The 17,750-nt window shown below is 37.0% G+C and overlaps 1 protein-coding gene across 2 annotated transcripts in view; it reads left to right on the plus strand.

The window, feature by feature from the left end:
- Nucleotides 1-17,750, plus strand: part of luzp2 (leucine zipper protein 2) — a 141,448-nt gene that overhangs the window by 121,662 nt on the left and 2,036 nt on the right. For both annotated transcript variants that reach the window (XM_013274708.3, XM_005455740.4), the window contains 4 exons: nucleotides 725-799; nucleotides 1,350-1,517; nucleotides 10,323-10,427; nucleotides 13,531-13,605. In XM_013274708.3, the coding sequence (XP_013130162.1) occupies nucleotides 725-799; nucleotides 1,350-1,517; nucleotides 10,323-10,427; nucleotides 13,531-13,605 (423 nt within the window). The remainder of the gene's footprint in view (nucleotides 1-724; nucleotides 800-1,349; nucleotides 1,518-10,322; nucleotides 10,428-13,530; nucleotides 13,606-17,750) is intronic.

Genomic DNA, 17,750 nt, shown 5'->3' on the forward strand with positions numbered 1-17,750 from the left:
TATGGGAAACTCCTCGTGGGCTGTGATACAGGGAAGATTGGCTTCCTACCATCCATAAAAAAGAACCAATATTTCCACAAAAGGAGTGGTGGGATGCCTATCACATTGACGGTGATTCCTGGTTGGTTACCTGATCAAGGCCCTTTACTACGAAAAACTGTGTATAGCTGAGGAGCAGTACCAATGTTGGTAAACAATTCTCTCAATCTCATGGCTCAGTTTTTCACTCTGACATACATAATAAGTTGTGAAACTTTATATAGTTATATCCCATTAATTCAGTTAGGCACAGGTGGACTCAGATCAAGCATCCCATGGATCATTGTTAGGAAAGTGTGCAAAACAGTCCAAAAACAATGATCTTTGCTTTGTCATTGTGGAGTTTTGTTTGTAGGTTAATATGGAAAAAAAATTAAATATATACATTCCAAGGTCAATTTAGGATATAATAAAATGTATAAAACTTAAATTGAATGCATTGAATTCGATGTGTGTGTGTATCTGTGTGTCCTTGTGTGTGCGTGTCAGGTTTTATAACACATATTTTAAAAAGTAAGAACAAAAGTGATGATCTGCAAAATAACAAAGAGGAGCTTCAATCCCTTGTGCTATAGATTTTTGTTATCGATACTGCTGAAGATATGGGGTGGAGCTGGAGAAATGCTTCACTTGCACAGTACAAAGAGAGGAGTTCAGCGGATTCAAAACTCGTGTGTTTCTGCAGGGGCAGCAGCTAATGGACTTGGAGCACAAGTTAACTGTGGCCAAGGAAGAACTGGAGAAGACTGCGCTGGATAAGGTGAATAACACAGGGGACGGGGTATCGCCGATGAGTGATGATGATCGAATGAATATATTATGTGAAGTAATATTAGTCTGCATAAAGACCTTTTTTAAAGAGTGGATATCTGATTATGAAGGTTAAGTGCAGAAGTTTAATAGCATGGTTGTCATAGCAATTTTCCCATCACAGTGTTGAGCTTCAACACACTGAACACATGCACCAGATTTATTTTGTGGGGGTATTATTATTATTATGGATGTGCTAAGTTGAATGAGTGAAAATTGCACGGGGAGAAAAGAGCTGATAAAAGTGATATTGACATCAGAGTTAAGCCAATAGTTTGCCTGTCTATTATTATTGATGAAAAGCAAATTATTTTTAAATACACATTACTTCATATTGCTCTATTGACTTCTTACTCTTTACGTCTTGCCTAACGATGCCTTCTAGCTTTTCTGAAATCACTTTAAAGCTCTAATGCTTAAGTAAATTTCTCATGTGGATGGAACGCAGAATGAGTGATTCAGAAACCGTCTTGTTTGTGTGTAATCCTGTTTGGGGACAGGAATCTCAGATGAAGGCGTTGAAGGACACAGTTCACATCTGCTTCTCAGCCGTCCTGCACAACCAGCCCAGCAGCAGTCACAGATTTCCCACCTCCCCCACCCACTTGTTCAGATACTCATCGCTCATCAACAGCTCTAGAGTCACCTTTCAACAGCCACATGCCAAGGTAATTTAGAATTCAGTGCAGTGCTGCTTTATTTTATTTATTTAATGTTTTTCAAAAAGATGGACTAGATATTGTAAAATACAACTTAAGAAATAAACATCTAAAAATTAGAACAATATTACAGCACAAGTAATTGTGTTGTCCAGCTAAGTTAATACCATCTATTAAAGTTGCAGATGGGCTATACTGATAATGTTTGCTGCCTAGCTCCAACATTAACCTTGTGTTTTATTATTAGCCACTAGCTGCTACTTTAATGATAACTTAACAGATGGCTAATAGTAAATAAATGGCTAACGTCAATGTGTACACTGGTCAAGATTTATTATAACTGTTTAATACTTAAGTGATGCAAATCTTCTCAAAATTCTTCATTAACACCGCGATGTCAGTCGTTAAGATGCTTTGCCAGATTTGTTGTGCTACTGCAGGCACCTGCAGTGTGTCATCTAGAAGAGGGGAAGATTGCACTGTTGCTGTCATACTGTTACAAATTAGTATCCAACCCATTAACAATTTTTAATATCAGTTGTGTGTGAGTATCAAATTTCTTGAAAATCCTACTGGGTAATGGTGCTAGCGGTACATATGCCGTCCACGGTACTGAAAAAAACAAAACAAGTACCATCACATTTGCAGATTTTTTTCCCCACTGTTATCCATTACCATTATTACCATTATTATCCATCCTCTTTGCTGGAATGATTAACAATGGTAACTTTCATTATCCTACTTTTAATTTTTACTAGTGCATGTTTACTTTTCTTGATTTTAAACTCCCTCAAAATGAAAAATTCCTGTATTTAATTGCTTGCATTTTACATCGTCTAGTGAGGAAACTTGCACTTACAAAAACATTTTTTTTTCATATTTTCTTTTTTTTCTTTTTTCCCGATTTTGCTGCTAATCAACCCTGATCTTTGTCAGTTGTTCTTTTATGTTTTGATATGAATTCAGTCCTGACAGAAGTTATAAAATCAAACTGCTAGATCAACTATCTGTGTTACTCTGAGACTTTCTAAACAGATTTTAGTACAGCATAGTCTTGAAAGTGTATTTTAAGCTTCCACTTCTACTATTATAATTCAACTAGGATCACAGTGTTCTAATGAGGTAATGGTGCTAGCAGTGAACAGTTTTTACACCTATAATTAAAAGAAATCAGAGCAACAACATTTGTAACATGGAGCCATGTTCTAATCATGGCTGATTGCATTGTTGGAACGATCCTTTTTTCCCAAGGCAGCTTCATTCACAGTGGTCTTGAATGAATAATTCAGGCTGAATACAAAATGTAATTCTACGGCCCTTTCATGTTACTAGAAGCATGACCAATGGGCCTTTTTCACAGCTGACATTTTGACTTGCCATATTAGGAAAGGCGCAGGTGTAATTAATACCATTAACAATGGCTGTGCTCCATTTAAATACATCACCAGACTGTGTCAGAGAGACAGTATGCAAAATAATAGTGCCCTGCAACATGCCAAGCAAAGGGAAGTGCAATTGTTGTTTGGGTTTGGTTTTTTCAGGGGTTTTTTCAGTCTTATTAGTTACATCAATTGTTGCATGAAGAATTGAACAGTCCCTATTCTTATGGTAGTTTTATTTTAATAAAGAGAGAGAGATTATCAATCAGAAATCCAAGAAATAAAAACACTTTCCATAAAAGTTGCAAATTACAAATTTGCGCTTCAGTGAGTGAAATAAGTATTTGATCCCCTATAACTCAGTCAGAATTCTGGCTCCCACAGACTGGCTATGTGCCCATATGGCCTGCACAAGGCTGGAATGGGCTACCAGACCGTCAGAAGAAGCTTGATAATAGGACGACAACTGCTGGTGTGATTATTTAGAAATGGAATAAATTTGAAATGCCCTTTGTCTGAACCTCTCTGCAAGATCTTGCCTCATGGGGTGAAGATGATCATGAGGAAGGTGGTGGGTCAGCTCAAAACTACATGCGAGGAGCTTGTTAACGATCTGAAGGCAGATAGTCACTCACTACGCCATGATGGATTGAAATCTTGCAGTACCAGCAAGGTCCCCTGTTCAAGAAGGCCAGTCTGAAGTTTGCCAGTGAACATCTAAATGATTCAGAGAAGGCTTGGGAGAAAGTGCTGTGGTCAAACGAAACCACAGTCAAGCTCTTTTGTATCCCACTGTGTTTGGAGGAACACAAAAAGAAGCACATTTAGGTCATGGAGTGGCCTAGCCAGTCACCAGACTGCCATCTTATAGAAAAACAGGGGATCAAATCATTCTTTTCCCCACTGTAATATGTTGATTAACAGTACAGTCCATGTAGTGTATCTGTATGTAATGAAAATGGCATAGACTTTGTCTTACAGTATGCAATCAGTTTGATTGTCAGCGACCCAAGTCCGAACACGGCTATTACCGTTTCTTGAGAAAAGTAGGATAAAAATCAGATAAGTTTGCTTTGCAGAGCCAAAAGTAAAGTGGAAAGAAAGTTGGATTTGGGATATGCTTCTGTAATGGTGCAGTATAATTTTCCCTCTGACTTTCCAGATAAGATAAAGCAGGCTGCAGTTTTTTGCCTCTTCCCTTTGTGTAAACACTTTCAAATTGAAATTCATTTCACACAGAAACTCCCAACTTGGTGACATCATGGAATATAACTCTGTGCCAAAATATTCACCTCACCGCACATCAGAGCACGCATAATGCACTGTCTGCAATATGAATTTAAGAGTTAGGCGATTATTACCTTCTTTTCAAGTGGCTATTTGTCAATCTGATGCCCCGAGTATCACTCTCTAGAGAGAAATAACACAAGAAATAATTACTACCAAATATAACAGTTGGGCAAACACACTTCCAGAGGTTGTTCAGAATAATAACATGTCTAAATCAAGCGGCAATCTAAATATTTATGTCAGTCTTTGTATTCTGTTGTATAGCTTTTGAAGAAAAACACTATTATTTTAGGGCTTTACGGGAGTTTTTTGGATGTTGGACTTGTTCTATATGAAAATTATTAACTCAATGTGACACAGTCTTTGTTTGGAGCCTCTTAAAGTCAGGGTCACAGCAGACTCAACTAAGGGCTCAGGATTTAATCCTTTTTAGGAGTAAAACAAGGTGACTTCCAAGAGGATTCATTCTACAAGTAGGATTATGCTTTCGGTGAGGATATTGTGTCTTGTTTTCCTACTCAACCACATTTTAAGACTAATGACAAGTGTCAAATTTCAGTTGTATTTTGTTCTTTAAACATTCCTTCAAGTATTTTTGTGGCTCTGTGCTCAAGAAAAACCCCCAAAAGATATATAACTCGCGTACAGCTGAATATACAGATCGCTTTTATTTCTTGAAAATATACTTTCTATTACCCATGGCTGTTTTACCCCCTACCAAGCAGTCATGTCAACCTCAATCAGAGATTGTGCTAGTTCTGATTTCTGAAAAGCACTCGCTGCAGTCACTTTGAAATCATCAAGTCGGCCACAGCGCCGCTGTGTCTTATCTGCCATGATACTGGTGAGCAATTCTGGCTTTAAGAGGCTTTTCTCTCCTCAAAGCAGTCACAATTTACTCTGTGTCTCTATCGTGGGTGCCTAAGAGATTTGACATGCCACTTAGAGGATTTTTTTTTAATCATGCTTCAGTAATACCATCCACGCCAGTGCCATTGCAGTACCTTTGCTGTGGCATCATATAAACCAAGATTCTATAATTGACACTTCCTGTTTACACCCTCCTTGGTCAAAACAAAAGGATCTCATCTGACTATGTATTTGCCAATATCTGCCTTACAAAGATACAGCCCAGTACATTCAAGTACAGGAGCAAAATCAGCATCGTACAAAAGAAAAGACAAGTACAGGAATTTCAAGAAAGGTGGGGGTTGATTTTTTTATGCTAATGAAGTTTTTACTTCCCCCTTCATTAGCATACAAATAGCAGCACTTCACTTGTGAGCAGTTGCTGGCTTCATTATCTCCTGTTGCTGTTGTACACTTGACGGGCTGTCTGATAAATCTCAGCGTGCCCTCACAGTGAAAATTACTGGGGTGCTCCATCTGTCCACTCCGCCTGTATATGTAGAGGTGGGTCAGATCCCATTTAATTCAGTGCCAAATTTAACTCATATTATGCAATAATAAAAAAACACATACAGTAGCACTTACAGGGCATAAAAGAGCCAAATGTTCCACAGCTGAGGAGACAAATGTCGAGAACTTAGCTCTAAGAATAATTTAGCATTCCTCATTGTTGTATCTAACAGCATGAAAGCACTTGGTTAGTGTAATTGTTATTTATTTTACCCTAGGTTCTTTTGTAGTTTTGAGGCATGTATAAGATTGTCTTATTGTAGCTTCGAAGTGCAATACATAAAATAACTTATTCTAAAAGGGATCCCTGTTGTTTTGCAGCTGTTTCAAGTCTTTCATTTCCTCAACTTACTTTTAATCTTTTAATCCATGTAAAGCAGAAACATGTGTCACTCCAAGAGACAATCTGTTATTAAACAACCAACCAAATTTGAATGTTTATAAAATGAGTTTTCAAGATTCACTAAAAATGTAAAATAATAAAACAAAAACAAAATTCATTGTCTCGAACATTGGCGGCTTGTCGACTGAGGGCGGTAATTGACAGCTCTTACACCTGCTTAAGCGAACGACATGACGCTTACAAATTGAGCTAAGGTTTTTCTATTTTTAGCTGAACCACACAGATAAGAGAGCAAAATTATAATGTATCCTGTATTCAAGATGTGGAATAATAATAATAACGTTGCAGTTGTTACAACAAAAGCAGCCGTGAAACAAAACATCAGTGTGTACTCTGTGACAGTGACGCAAGATAGTCAGTATTCACTCTTCACCAGAATTAGGTGATTAGCTGTAAATCTCAGGTTACTCAAATAAAAGTTTGTATAACTTCCTGGGGATGTTCACAAGTACATGCTGGTGCTCTTCATCAATGCAGTTCTTCGCAATATCAATCCAGCTCTTCTTCAGCTCTGCATTTTAAATACGAAGAATACATAAAATAATGAATAATAACAAATAAAATAAGATCAGCTACACTATCAAGGTATAGGCATTAGTTACTATAGGTCTGTCCTACAGGAAACCAAGTGCTAATGCGCTTGAGTATTTAAAGAGGTTTCTGTTATGGGACGGGTCATTCTAGGGACGCCTGGCCACAGATTGTGTGAATCTGACCCACTCAGAAAGAAAACAAGTCTAATGAAAAGCAGCTTAACTGTGTCAGGGCCAACTCATTAGCATGATAAGTTAAAAAAAAAGTTCCTTACAGCACAGTACACTGACAGCATTGGCATAATGGTGTCCTGTTGATTAATTTAGGAATGTCTACAAAATAAATCTATCCTAAATACCTTAAATAGTGTATGATTATTCCGTTAATTAAAGAAATGTGAATAGTTCTGAAAAATATACCATGGAGTATCCTGAATGCTATGGATAACCAACGAAGGTAGATCTGATTCACAAATTGAATCAGAAGCGTTTGAATTTCATCAGCACATTTATACTAAAATCTGCTTTGTGTTGTGAAATCTAAAGTGCTTAAGTGCAGGGATGTTTGTTCAAGCACTCTGTGACACCACTTTGAGTGTCACGCTCGTAGTTTGAGTTACCGTAATGGGCCTTAAGCTCTGTTAGACACCACAGATAAGACTCTCCCAGACCCTGCCTGACACACACACACACACACACACACACACACACACACACACACACACACAAAGCTCTTCTTGCTGGTGAAAGATTCATTAGTGTCAGGATGCAAAGATCAGCAGGATTGGAGTGGAAGTTGCTTCATATTTAACAGTCTTGGGGAGAGAGCCAAGTCTTGTGGTCTGATAGTATGCAATTTTCATCAAAGTAATGGGAGATGATGTCTTAGATGCTCAGAGTACTGGGCTGGAGGAAAATCAGGCATTTCATTGCCCTGCTCTAAGCGCTTACTATTTACTTTTATGATTGTTTCCTTGTCTATAAAAATTATACAGGATATCCATCCAGTAGCGAGCTGGCAATCCAAAAACTGCAATAGCATCAAATTTGTGTTCTACAAAAGGAAAAAAAAACAAACAAACAATGTTGCCAAAAACCCACTTAGGTAAGTTAATCTCAATAATAGTTGCAAATAATCACAACTCAGCATATTTGTTTGTGTTCTTTAACAGTCACTGTTCAGCTTTCTTTTCACCTTTTGCTTAATTTCACTCCATGTTTGGTTAAAGGCAGGCTCACAGTGAGCACCACTGAAACCTTTATCACAACAAGCTTTATTAATAATTGAATAAATATATTTCTATGTATATCCAGATGGCTTCAGAATGAAATAACTCAAGTATGTCCGTGGTGTTATAATAGAATATGTTACAAAATTAATCAATTCAAATTGGTAATAAGAAATAATTTGTTAATTAGTATGTATTTGCTGTAGAACTGTTTGCTAGCATCAAATTAACATGTTATGAAAGTTTAACAACTTATCAAATAATATTATATGTAATAGTGTAATATTATAAATGATGGTTATTATGAAGTGTTACTCGGAAAACTGCTGCTTTTAAGCACTAAGGCTCTGCTGAAAAATCAGGGGCCTTGTGGAGAGACAAACAGATGGTAAGAATGGAAAGTGTGGCTGGTTCTGACAGATGCTGTCAAAAGTTGGGGAATTGTGTATGAAATGTTCACCCAAATGTGGTCACTTCCACAAGTAATGTCAGTTCTCCTGAACCTGCCTAAAAAGATGTTGCTTCAGCTGACACAATAAGAATGGCGTTTGACATTGACAGGTTAAGATTGCTTATGTTCATCTTGCAACTGTCTTGCTTTATGCTCTCAAGAGACCACTTTTGACCCAGTTAAAGTGTACTTGCCTTGTGCAGAAGACTAGCTGCAGAAGACAGTCAGACTTTGGGAGAAAGATCTGGTATAACAAGCCTAATTAATATTTCAACCATTGGTCCTTACCAGACAAAATGGTATGATGAGTGAAAAGATGGTGTCTGCATCTACACGAGTGTAGAGTGTAGAACTTTTATTCAAGGGGTTGAAAGAAAATATTATAACGTGATGCACTGGAATCATTGTTAAACACTGCCTGAAGTCTGGATCTCCTGAACATGACCAAAGAATGGATTTCCTCATTTGTGATGCTTTGCCATGCCTTTAGTGCAGCCGTCTTCAGTTGCTGTTTGTTTTTTTCTCCACCAAATGAAATCGATGCTCAGTGCAGTTGGTCAGGCTTTTATGTATTTGTTTATTGCATATACTTCAGAATTCATGCAGCTGCTTCTCTGATCCATGGTCACTGGAATCCATGCAATTCAACCATGGTCATATCCTCATATTGCGAATTATGAGGATCCCAAATGCCACATCTCCTTCAACTCCAGAACTTTTACCTGCGTAATTATTGACGAAATAATGGAATCCTCTGCAACTGTCCATGAAGCTTTTGAGTGGACTGTCAAATTATATTTCGTCCCATAAAAAATAGGGATGCCATATTAAAGAGATGTAATGCAGAAACTCTTCGTCCATTTGTGCTGTACTCTCAAACTAAAGCTAAGAATCTACACTTGTAAGCTTATTTTCTGGCTTCTAAACACATTGACAGTGTGATGCAAGTGATGTTTTAACAAATTATCTGTCTGTTTATTTATATACAACAATACAGTACAACAGTACAAAGTGCCTCTTACTTAAAGCAAGTACGTAAAATTTTTAAATGTTCACCAGATCCAAAAACAGGCTATAAATCAGATTTCAAATGACATTAGGCGTTTAGTGAGATAATGAGGAACATTAATATGTTTCTAGTCTAGGTTTTTGCTTTTTCCTGAGAAGTTATCAGTCATGTCCCATAATACTATACCATTATTTGTCAGTATTTGAATAAATTCCTATGTTCAATAGCAAAATGATGACTGTCATGTAACTCTCCAGAAACCCATATCCATTTTTATTTACTTTTATTTCACTTTTTTGCTTGTTTTTGTGTGTTTTTGCTTTTTGGACTCAAGCATAGAGCATTTCTTGCACTACTGATTTAAAGTGCATCAGCCTTGCAAAAGTCATGTTTTCTATGCGGACATCATTTCAGGTGGTAGCGATATGGATTGCTCTACTACCTCCAGAGAAAACCTTTTCATCTCTGACTGTCCGTCTTGTTTTCCTTCCTCTATCTCAGAATTGCTTTGGCTCTGTTTGCAGTGGGTCACTTCACTGAAACATCATTGTTGATCATGTGCAGGTCTCATAGTAGTGAATCCCAAATCTACCTTCTGAACTGCAACTACTTCTTACTCTGAGGTGGTCTGTGTATTTCTATACAGACATCAGCGGTATTCTTGTTTTAAGGTCCAACATCTGAGACCTCAGAAAGATTGGTAAAAGCTGTGTATTCATTTATTTATTTATTTATTTATTTAGTGTCATAACATATTCTGATCCCAACAATACTATGCAAGTATGATGGTATCCAGTTACTGTACATATGAACACTTAAAAACCAATGCATCAGATTTATCATCTATTTTAGTCTAAGTAGAACCCTAATATACAAAATGAACAACCATGCGATATTAAATAAGACCTACATTTTGGAATACTGAGAAACTTTTGTTTGTTTTGTCTTGTAATAAATTAAATTGAACATAACTACACGAATAAACATATGTGATTGAATTAGAACTACTTGGTTTTGAAGAATCTCTGAGCTGCCGCTATATCATGAACCTATTTGCACGTGTTTTTAACTCCAAGTTTATATTTCTCTTTTCCTCTGCAGGATATCTCCAAAGTTCAGAGAATTGTCACTGCCAGTAAATCACCCATGAACATCAGTGTCATGAGGAGAGAGAACGGTGGAGCCAAAGAGTGCCAGATGGAAAAGGTGAGCCTTTAGAGTAATTAAAATACAGTGGCCTCTCTAATCTGAGTTTCAATTGTTCACTAAATTCATACTCAAGTCCCTCATCAAAAATCAAAGAACTCGCTTTTACTCCAAGTGTCCTCAATGGGTTCATGAATTACAAAATTTTATGGAAGGTCTGCAACAAGGTTCAACTTAATGATGCATCTTTAGCTGGGAGTTTTGGTGTAGCTCAGCAGTAATTTGGTTTAATGAAATTACACATTACTAACACCATGTGCTACATGAAGACTAATAACACAGTTTTACATGGCTTTGGAGATTGAAGGTGACCTATTATGTTTTTCTTTATTATGGATCCGACATGCTTAACTCACTTGACTCTTTATAGCTCCATCACTTCAGTCTAGATTACCTTTCTTATCCAGTCCAAATGAGATCCCAATATCCTCGTAGATCTTAGTGACATGGATCAGTGAGTCGATGTCTTGCTCACTGCTGATGTCATCCTTGTACAGGATGTAGCTGATGACTGATGATCACTCCACTTCTACTTTTAGCAATATGCTGGGTTAGGGGTTTGAAGCCAATGCAGAAGAGTAGTGTTAACAGTGCATCACTTTGGTATATTCCACTCTTGATTATGACTTCTGTGATTGCCAGTGGTCTTCCACAGTCCCGCTGAGTTCCTGTTGAACATTAGTAGTGTACTACTAGTGTTGCATTGTGCCAAGCAATATCGATGTGTGGCGTATTGAGTCATAGGCTTTCTGAGCTATGCTCATTTGTTGACTCAAATGACTTCTCGGTTTGGTTCCTGTGATGGTTTAGAAGAGCTTTCATGTTGTGGAGAAGCAGGTAATTGGCTGGCAGTTAGATGCCCTTGTACCTTTGTGGGGATCCTTCATGATCAATGTTGTTTTGCCCGGTACTAACCAGCCCAGATGGGTACATGCTGTTATCAGCCCACTTATTGCCTATATCCCTCAGTCACGGAGGTTTAGCTATGAGCACAGAAGCCTGATCCACCTTCAGTTCAAACCTTCAATTTACAACAGGGAGCTTGTCATGAGAAAGTTTGGTTCAATGAGTGCAAGGGAGCTAAAACAACTTGTTTCAGGCAGTGGATGAACTGAGCTATTGCGGCAAGGCCCAGTGAAAAATCAATAAGGATTATTTTTATCTGTGAATCGTGCAAATCTTCTTGAATAGAGTCCCATAAAAATGTTCATTTGTAAATGAGCATAAGAAGTTCATTTTAATGAGTTGAATAAACTAGCAGTATTGATTTGGTGCTTTTCTTTTTGTTTGTCATTTTAAATTGGATATTCATACTGAACTATGGGTCAAACAAAATGCAATTCTGAAATCCTGATTTGGGCTGTAAGACATGTCTGTACATCAGTATAAGTACATTTAAGCAAAATAATGAATACAAAAATCCTTAAAGATTAATTGAGAAGGAAAATGTTTTTGTTACATCCTTGAAACTCACTAACAAGGTAGTGCGTTCATTTGACCTGCTATTGCATGGGAAAATACTGTAGTTGCAGTGAAGACAAAATTTGCACATTCACACTTACTTCAAAGAGCTCTTCACTCAGAGCCTCATTGACACTTTGACAGCAGTTATTGAGGAAGGAGAGCGTGGAGCAGTCACTGACCTCTCCTGTTCAGATTTTTTTCATGAAGGACTTTGGTACCTCAGACAAGAGACTTGCTTCTCCAAGGTCCGGGCAACTGTGAGCAGTCAGCTATGAGGGGGGCTCCAAAAGACTGTTTCCAACAATGTCAAAATCAAGAGGCTCTGAAGAAGCAGAGGAAGTGAACAGAGCCTGTAAGGATTTTTGACAAGTGGCTATCAAGAACTATTACAGGCATAAGTTGATAGACTACAGGAGACAGGGGAATAGTGAGGAGTGCTGCCCTGGAAGGAAATTGCCCTGTGTGGAAACTGTGTCAAAGAGATTGTTCCTTAATGAAATTGTGCCAAAAACAATGTTCACTGGTGTCTCATAATTGATTATATAATTTTGGCAGGGTCGTGAAAAGGGAGAAACATGCTGATACAGATAAGAGGAGACATATTTGAAACAGAGACTCGTGTTTGCCCATGATCATTGCTGCATTTCCCCCTTGTCCTTTTCTCTCTGTGGGTGGGGAGGAAATGAAGAAAGACAATTTGTATGAGCATGTATAGCTTGCAGTGTGTCCCTGGTTTGAAAATTAAATGTGATGGCCTTGCTGTACTTTAACAAATTATCTGTGTTTTATAGACAGGATTTACATTCAGCTGATACAAAAACTAGTGCTGTCAGCGCTAATCTCGTTAAAATGACCTTAACGCCATAACTCCATTAACACGGCAAATCTCAATTAGTGAGTTAGTGCGGATCAACCCGTGCGTGGAGCTGCATGGCGTCAACGTGTCAACACGTTACCGCGATTAGCTCATTAACACGTTGACGCAGTGCAGCCCCACGCGCGCAATCCGCGCTAACTTGGTAACGGAGATTTGCCGTGTTAATGTGGGTATGGCGTTAACGTCATTTTAACGAGATTAACACTGATAGCACTAACAAAAACATCACAGATCGTGTAAATAATTACTATTTTAGTATTTATTATAAATTACAACAATCACTGATTTTCAACAATCAGCAGCTTCACATAGTTGCTTTCTCTTTTTTTAAACAACCAATCCAGTTCTTTATATTTTGAATAATAATTTCTTAATTGACTAATAAATAAATACTTTTAAACATTTAAAGTGCATATATAAGGCTAAATTGCTCTTATAATGAGAATGAGATAAGCAGCTTACTCTGTCGTTGTTGAAGTCCATGATTCCTTGAAGCTTATTTGTAAAAATGAGAGGTATATGAATTTGACTGATGTGAGATTATTTATCTGTTTTCACTGAATACATAAAGCTGGGACACTGTACTCTGCTACATCAGCTTATCACCCTCTGTAATACAATATATCTGTCTGGCAAAGGGGTATATTTTTTTTCTTCATCATTTTAGTTACTGTAATGAAAAAATAAAGTTAGGATGACTGGGTAAATAAAGTATTTCTCATCTCATCATCAACTCATATTGTCCTCATATTGTCCTCTTAGACCGGGAGTGACTGCTTCCAGAATCAGACGGAGGAATCAGCTCCAGAAAGCAGAAAGCTACCAGAGCAACAGCAGGTGTGTGTCACTGGATTTATATGGAAACATGACTTTGTATGCTGACATATTTTTCATTAGTACAGTGACGTTTTATGTTAGTTTATTTTATTGGTTTATCCATTTAAAAGTTAATTCATTCAATCTCAGTCCTAATGCCATTTTCTTTAGATTGAAGGCATACATGTTTAAAATTTGGTCAAAGATGCAGTCAGGTCTTTTGGAAAATAAACACAATTCTTAATATTTTGCCTTTGTGCATCATCACAGTGGTGTAGAGAGCCCTATCACCCTCACCCTAAAAACCAAGATGTGATTGAAGTGCAAACATTCAGCTTTAATTCAAGGGATTTAACAAAAGTACTGTATTAACTGCTTAGGAATTATAGTCATCTTTTTTATCTAGAGTCTCCCATTTTCAGAGGATATTGTTCAATTATGTCCAAATATTAATGAATCTGACTGTATACAATGCACTTTCATTACCAGCAAGTGATATATACATATCTATATTTATATATATATATATCTATATCTAGATATATATATATGTATTTACATAGTATTATGACAAGATAGTGTAGCAGTTTTTACCCTGTCATAGCTTTTTGACAATAATTTTTGGATTATCCTGCAATGTAATCAAACAGATGGCATGACAAGCCATTTTCAAACGACAATATGGAAAGAAAGGCAACACAGATGTAGCTGACACATTGTGACGACATACTTCCTGACAACTACTAACTAAACAAACGGATTTAGCTCTGTATATAATGAAGTACATCCCAAAGACATCAAATGAAACACAGTTGATGATTCATCAAGACACAAGCGAGACACAACATCTACACCACATTCCTAAAAAAAATGGGGGAAAAAAACAACCAATCCATAAAAATCTATTATTCAGTGTGCCAATGTCACCTACAGTATGTGATATTCAATGTCCTGTCAAAGTCCATGCTTAACTGCCTCCCTCATCCTATTATTGAATTGAGTCACACCTGTTTGGTGGTGGCAGATGGTACAGCAAAACAATGCATCTCATTTCAATGCAGTGCAATACTGTGTAACTGAGCAACTGTCTTGCATTCCAAGTGGCAGCAATCCATTTTTAGACATGCAGAGTATTTGCAAACGAGTACAAGAATATTGCAAAGGAGACAAATGGGCTTATTTGACTTCACAGGTTTATTTGTGCCAGAGAGATATTCAGTGAAAGTTTAACAATTGTTTTCTTGTGTAGCAACGCTTTGGACTATGTCACTGATTTATAGCATTATGAGATGTAATGCTATTTCGATTTCGATTTAATATAGTGAACTTAATCTAGGATGTTACTTGTTAGGGGAGTCAGAAGAATTCCCCAAGGCATTTCTGTTCTTCTATCTCTAATCTATACGAGATGTAAGACTAGCAAAAAAATGTAACTGCAAAAAGAAAACCTTGTAAGGGCACAAAGTACATTTTTAATCCTAGTATTGTTTTCTTTGAAAAACAAGAAATGCAGGAAAACAGTAGCAAAGTTTTCAGCCATCACCATCAGGTCGGTCTAATGACATTGTAAGTCATAATGGTTATATAGTTATCATCCTTCTTAGATCACTAATTGGGAAATTTTCATATTGTGTTGCAGTACCAAATGTACAATAGACTCTTTTCCTTCTGTCAGTTTTCATCCCTCTTGCACAGCACTTGCCATTCATGGTGTAGTAAACAGTTTGATTAGTAGTAATTTGCATTCCAGTCTCAGTGGATCAATCTGCATTTAGGTGCTCCGTATTTCTGTCACTTCTCCACCTTCATTACGTGTTTTCATGTTCGATTTGTGGCGACTGAGAACCCAAGTGTCATTTCTCCTTATGTTCAGATGTTTTTGAAAGAAAAAGTATTTGTAGTCTTGTACCTGTTGTGTTTGGTACAGCGCAGCAGTAGTTATGAAAAAGAAAAACAAGGAAACATTTACACTTTAGGTGAGATATATTGCACAACCCTCATCTATTGACTCAGCCTCCTCTGGCAGACTGACGTGGCCTCGTCATGCACAGAGTGACAGAGCAATATTTTAAAAAATTGCACCAGTGTGCCATTTAAATTTAATACAATGTATCTATATTTCAGATTATGTTTAAACATATCAATAACTTTATTGAAAAAAAAGTTGGTTCATTTTTTTTTCTTTTCTGTGTTCCTGTTGGTCAAACATATAACTTCATAACATTTTAGCACATCTTGACATTCTTAAGCAACAGAGCATATTTCAGAAGCACAACAGCATGAGTAATGTTTGTGTCTGACATTCCTGAATTCATTAAAAATGTGCAAGTGGAAGCACGCCAGCTGGAATATAAAAATCACAAAGGGTGACTAAGGAAATGATAAAAATCCACTAAGGCAGCTATGAAGTCATTCAAATAAACAGCTATTGTTTATGATTCAAAGTCATTTTAGGAAAAATTGAGCAAAAATATGTTTTAGGCTTCCAAAGAATTCCTTCTGCTTTCACCTATTTTGCTAATAATGATGTTATTCAATCAGTGGTGTATTTTAAAGTATTATATAGATAGTGATATTTCTGTTGGATGTATCTGTAGGCAAAAAATAAAAAATAAAATAAAATAAAAATCTCACAATTTCCATGCAATGTAAAAATGTTGTCGTACGACTGTTTTGGGTTATTTATTATTAAGTACAGAGTCAGGATGAATCAGAATAAATTCAAAAGGGTGAAAACATGAAAATTATTTCAGATTTCTTTTCTGTCCGTCAGCCATATTGTTGGCTACATTGGCTTTAAAGCAGAACTATGAATGTCTGCTTGTAGGGTGACATTCTTAGTTCTGCTACTGACAAAGCTCCTGAAAGTTTTTCCAAAAATCTACCGTCAACTAAAACTACTGGATGTTCTCCAGAGAGTTCTTGGTGGTGAAAAATAAGATATACACAGTAAAAAATCCCAATCTCACATCAAAGTGGGTGGAAAGAAATCACGAGAGTGCATTAAGTGAGGAATCATGCTTGCCTGCAGATGAAGAGATGAAAGGAAGCATGATTGATTCTCGGCCACTGGATTAGATATATGATTCTATCAAAAAAGCTTTGAAACAAAGTTTAAAAAACTAAAATATTTATCTATTTATCTATCTATGAATACAATATTAAAATTATGAAGAACGTTTTTTATGCAAGCTGTAAGTCTGTTAAGGTAATCTTATTCTAATTCCTCAAGCGCCTCCAAAATAATTGGTTTGATGGCCAATTCTTGCATGAAGACAGCCTGTTTCTACAAAAGCTCAGAGACCCATGCTAGCCACTGTACTATAGACAAAATGCCAGCTTACAGGCTCTTCTTGAAATGGTTTTTGCATAGTTCAGAGTTGTGCTTTTGGTCATTGTCCTGTTGTAACGGGAAATTGGTTGCAATCAAGTGGTGCTGACAGGGTATGACATGACATTGCAAAATGGAGTGGTAGCTTTTCTTGTTCAAGATCCCATTATCCCATCTCTTTGCTGGTAATCAATCTTGTAATTTATCACCAGCAGAGCAACGCATTTCTCCACCATTCTTGACAGATGTCAAGCACACCTCCAGCATTTTTTCATTTCCTACTCTCAATCTTCTATTTGACCCAAACACCTTAAGCTTAGATTTGTCTGCCCATAACACTTTTCCTCCTGCCCACTCTCTGTTTGTTTCCCATCCTAATCTTCTCCTTTTATTAGCCATTCTCAGATATGGCATTTTCTGTCCTAAGAGACTGAACATGACTGGCGGAGGATGTGTGTTTGATTTTACAGCTAGAAGTCATCTGACAAAATTAATACACATAAGTCAAAATGATCACACAAAGAGAAAATTAGAGACAAGAGAATTTCTTTCTTATTTTCTTTCCACACAATACACAGATTCAGACTAAATAACAGCATGCAAATATAATACAGTTCTGTTTAGAGTTTACTGCCACTAAACAGAATAGAACAGAGCAAGATATGCCTGTGGATGGAGAGCGAGAACAAAGCAGTATGCCCAGTTGTTTATCAAAACAAGTTGCTACATTTGACACTTAAAAAAAGTTGTCAAAGGATTCCTCAAGTCTAGAAACAAAGTCACTGAGTTGTCAAAAACTATGTGAACTGAAGCATGATAATCACTCCTGTGAGTC

The sequence above is a fragment of the Oreochromis niloticus genome, linkage group LG1, assembly GCF_001858045.2.
Source record: "Oreochromis niloticus isolate F11D_XX linkage group LG1, O_niloticus_UMD_NMBU, whole genome shotgun sequence".
Classification (NCBI taxonomy): domain Eukaryota; kingdom Metazoa; phylum Chordata; class Actinopteri; order Cichliformes; family Cichlidae; genus Oreochromis; species Oreochromis niloticus.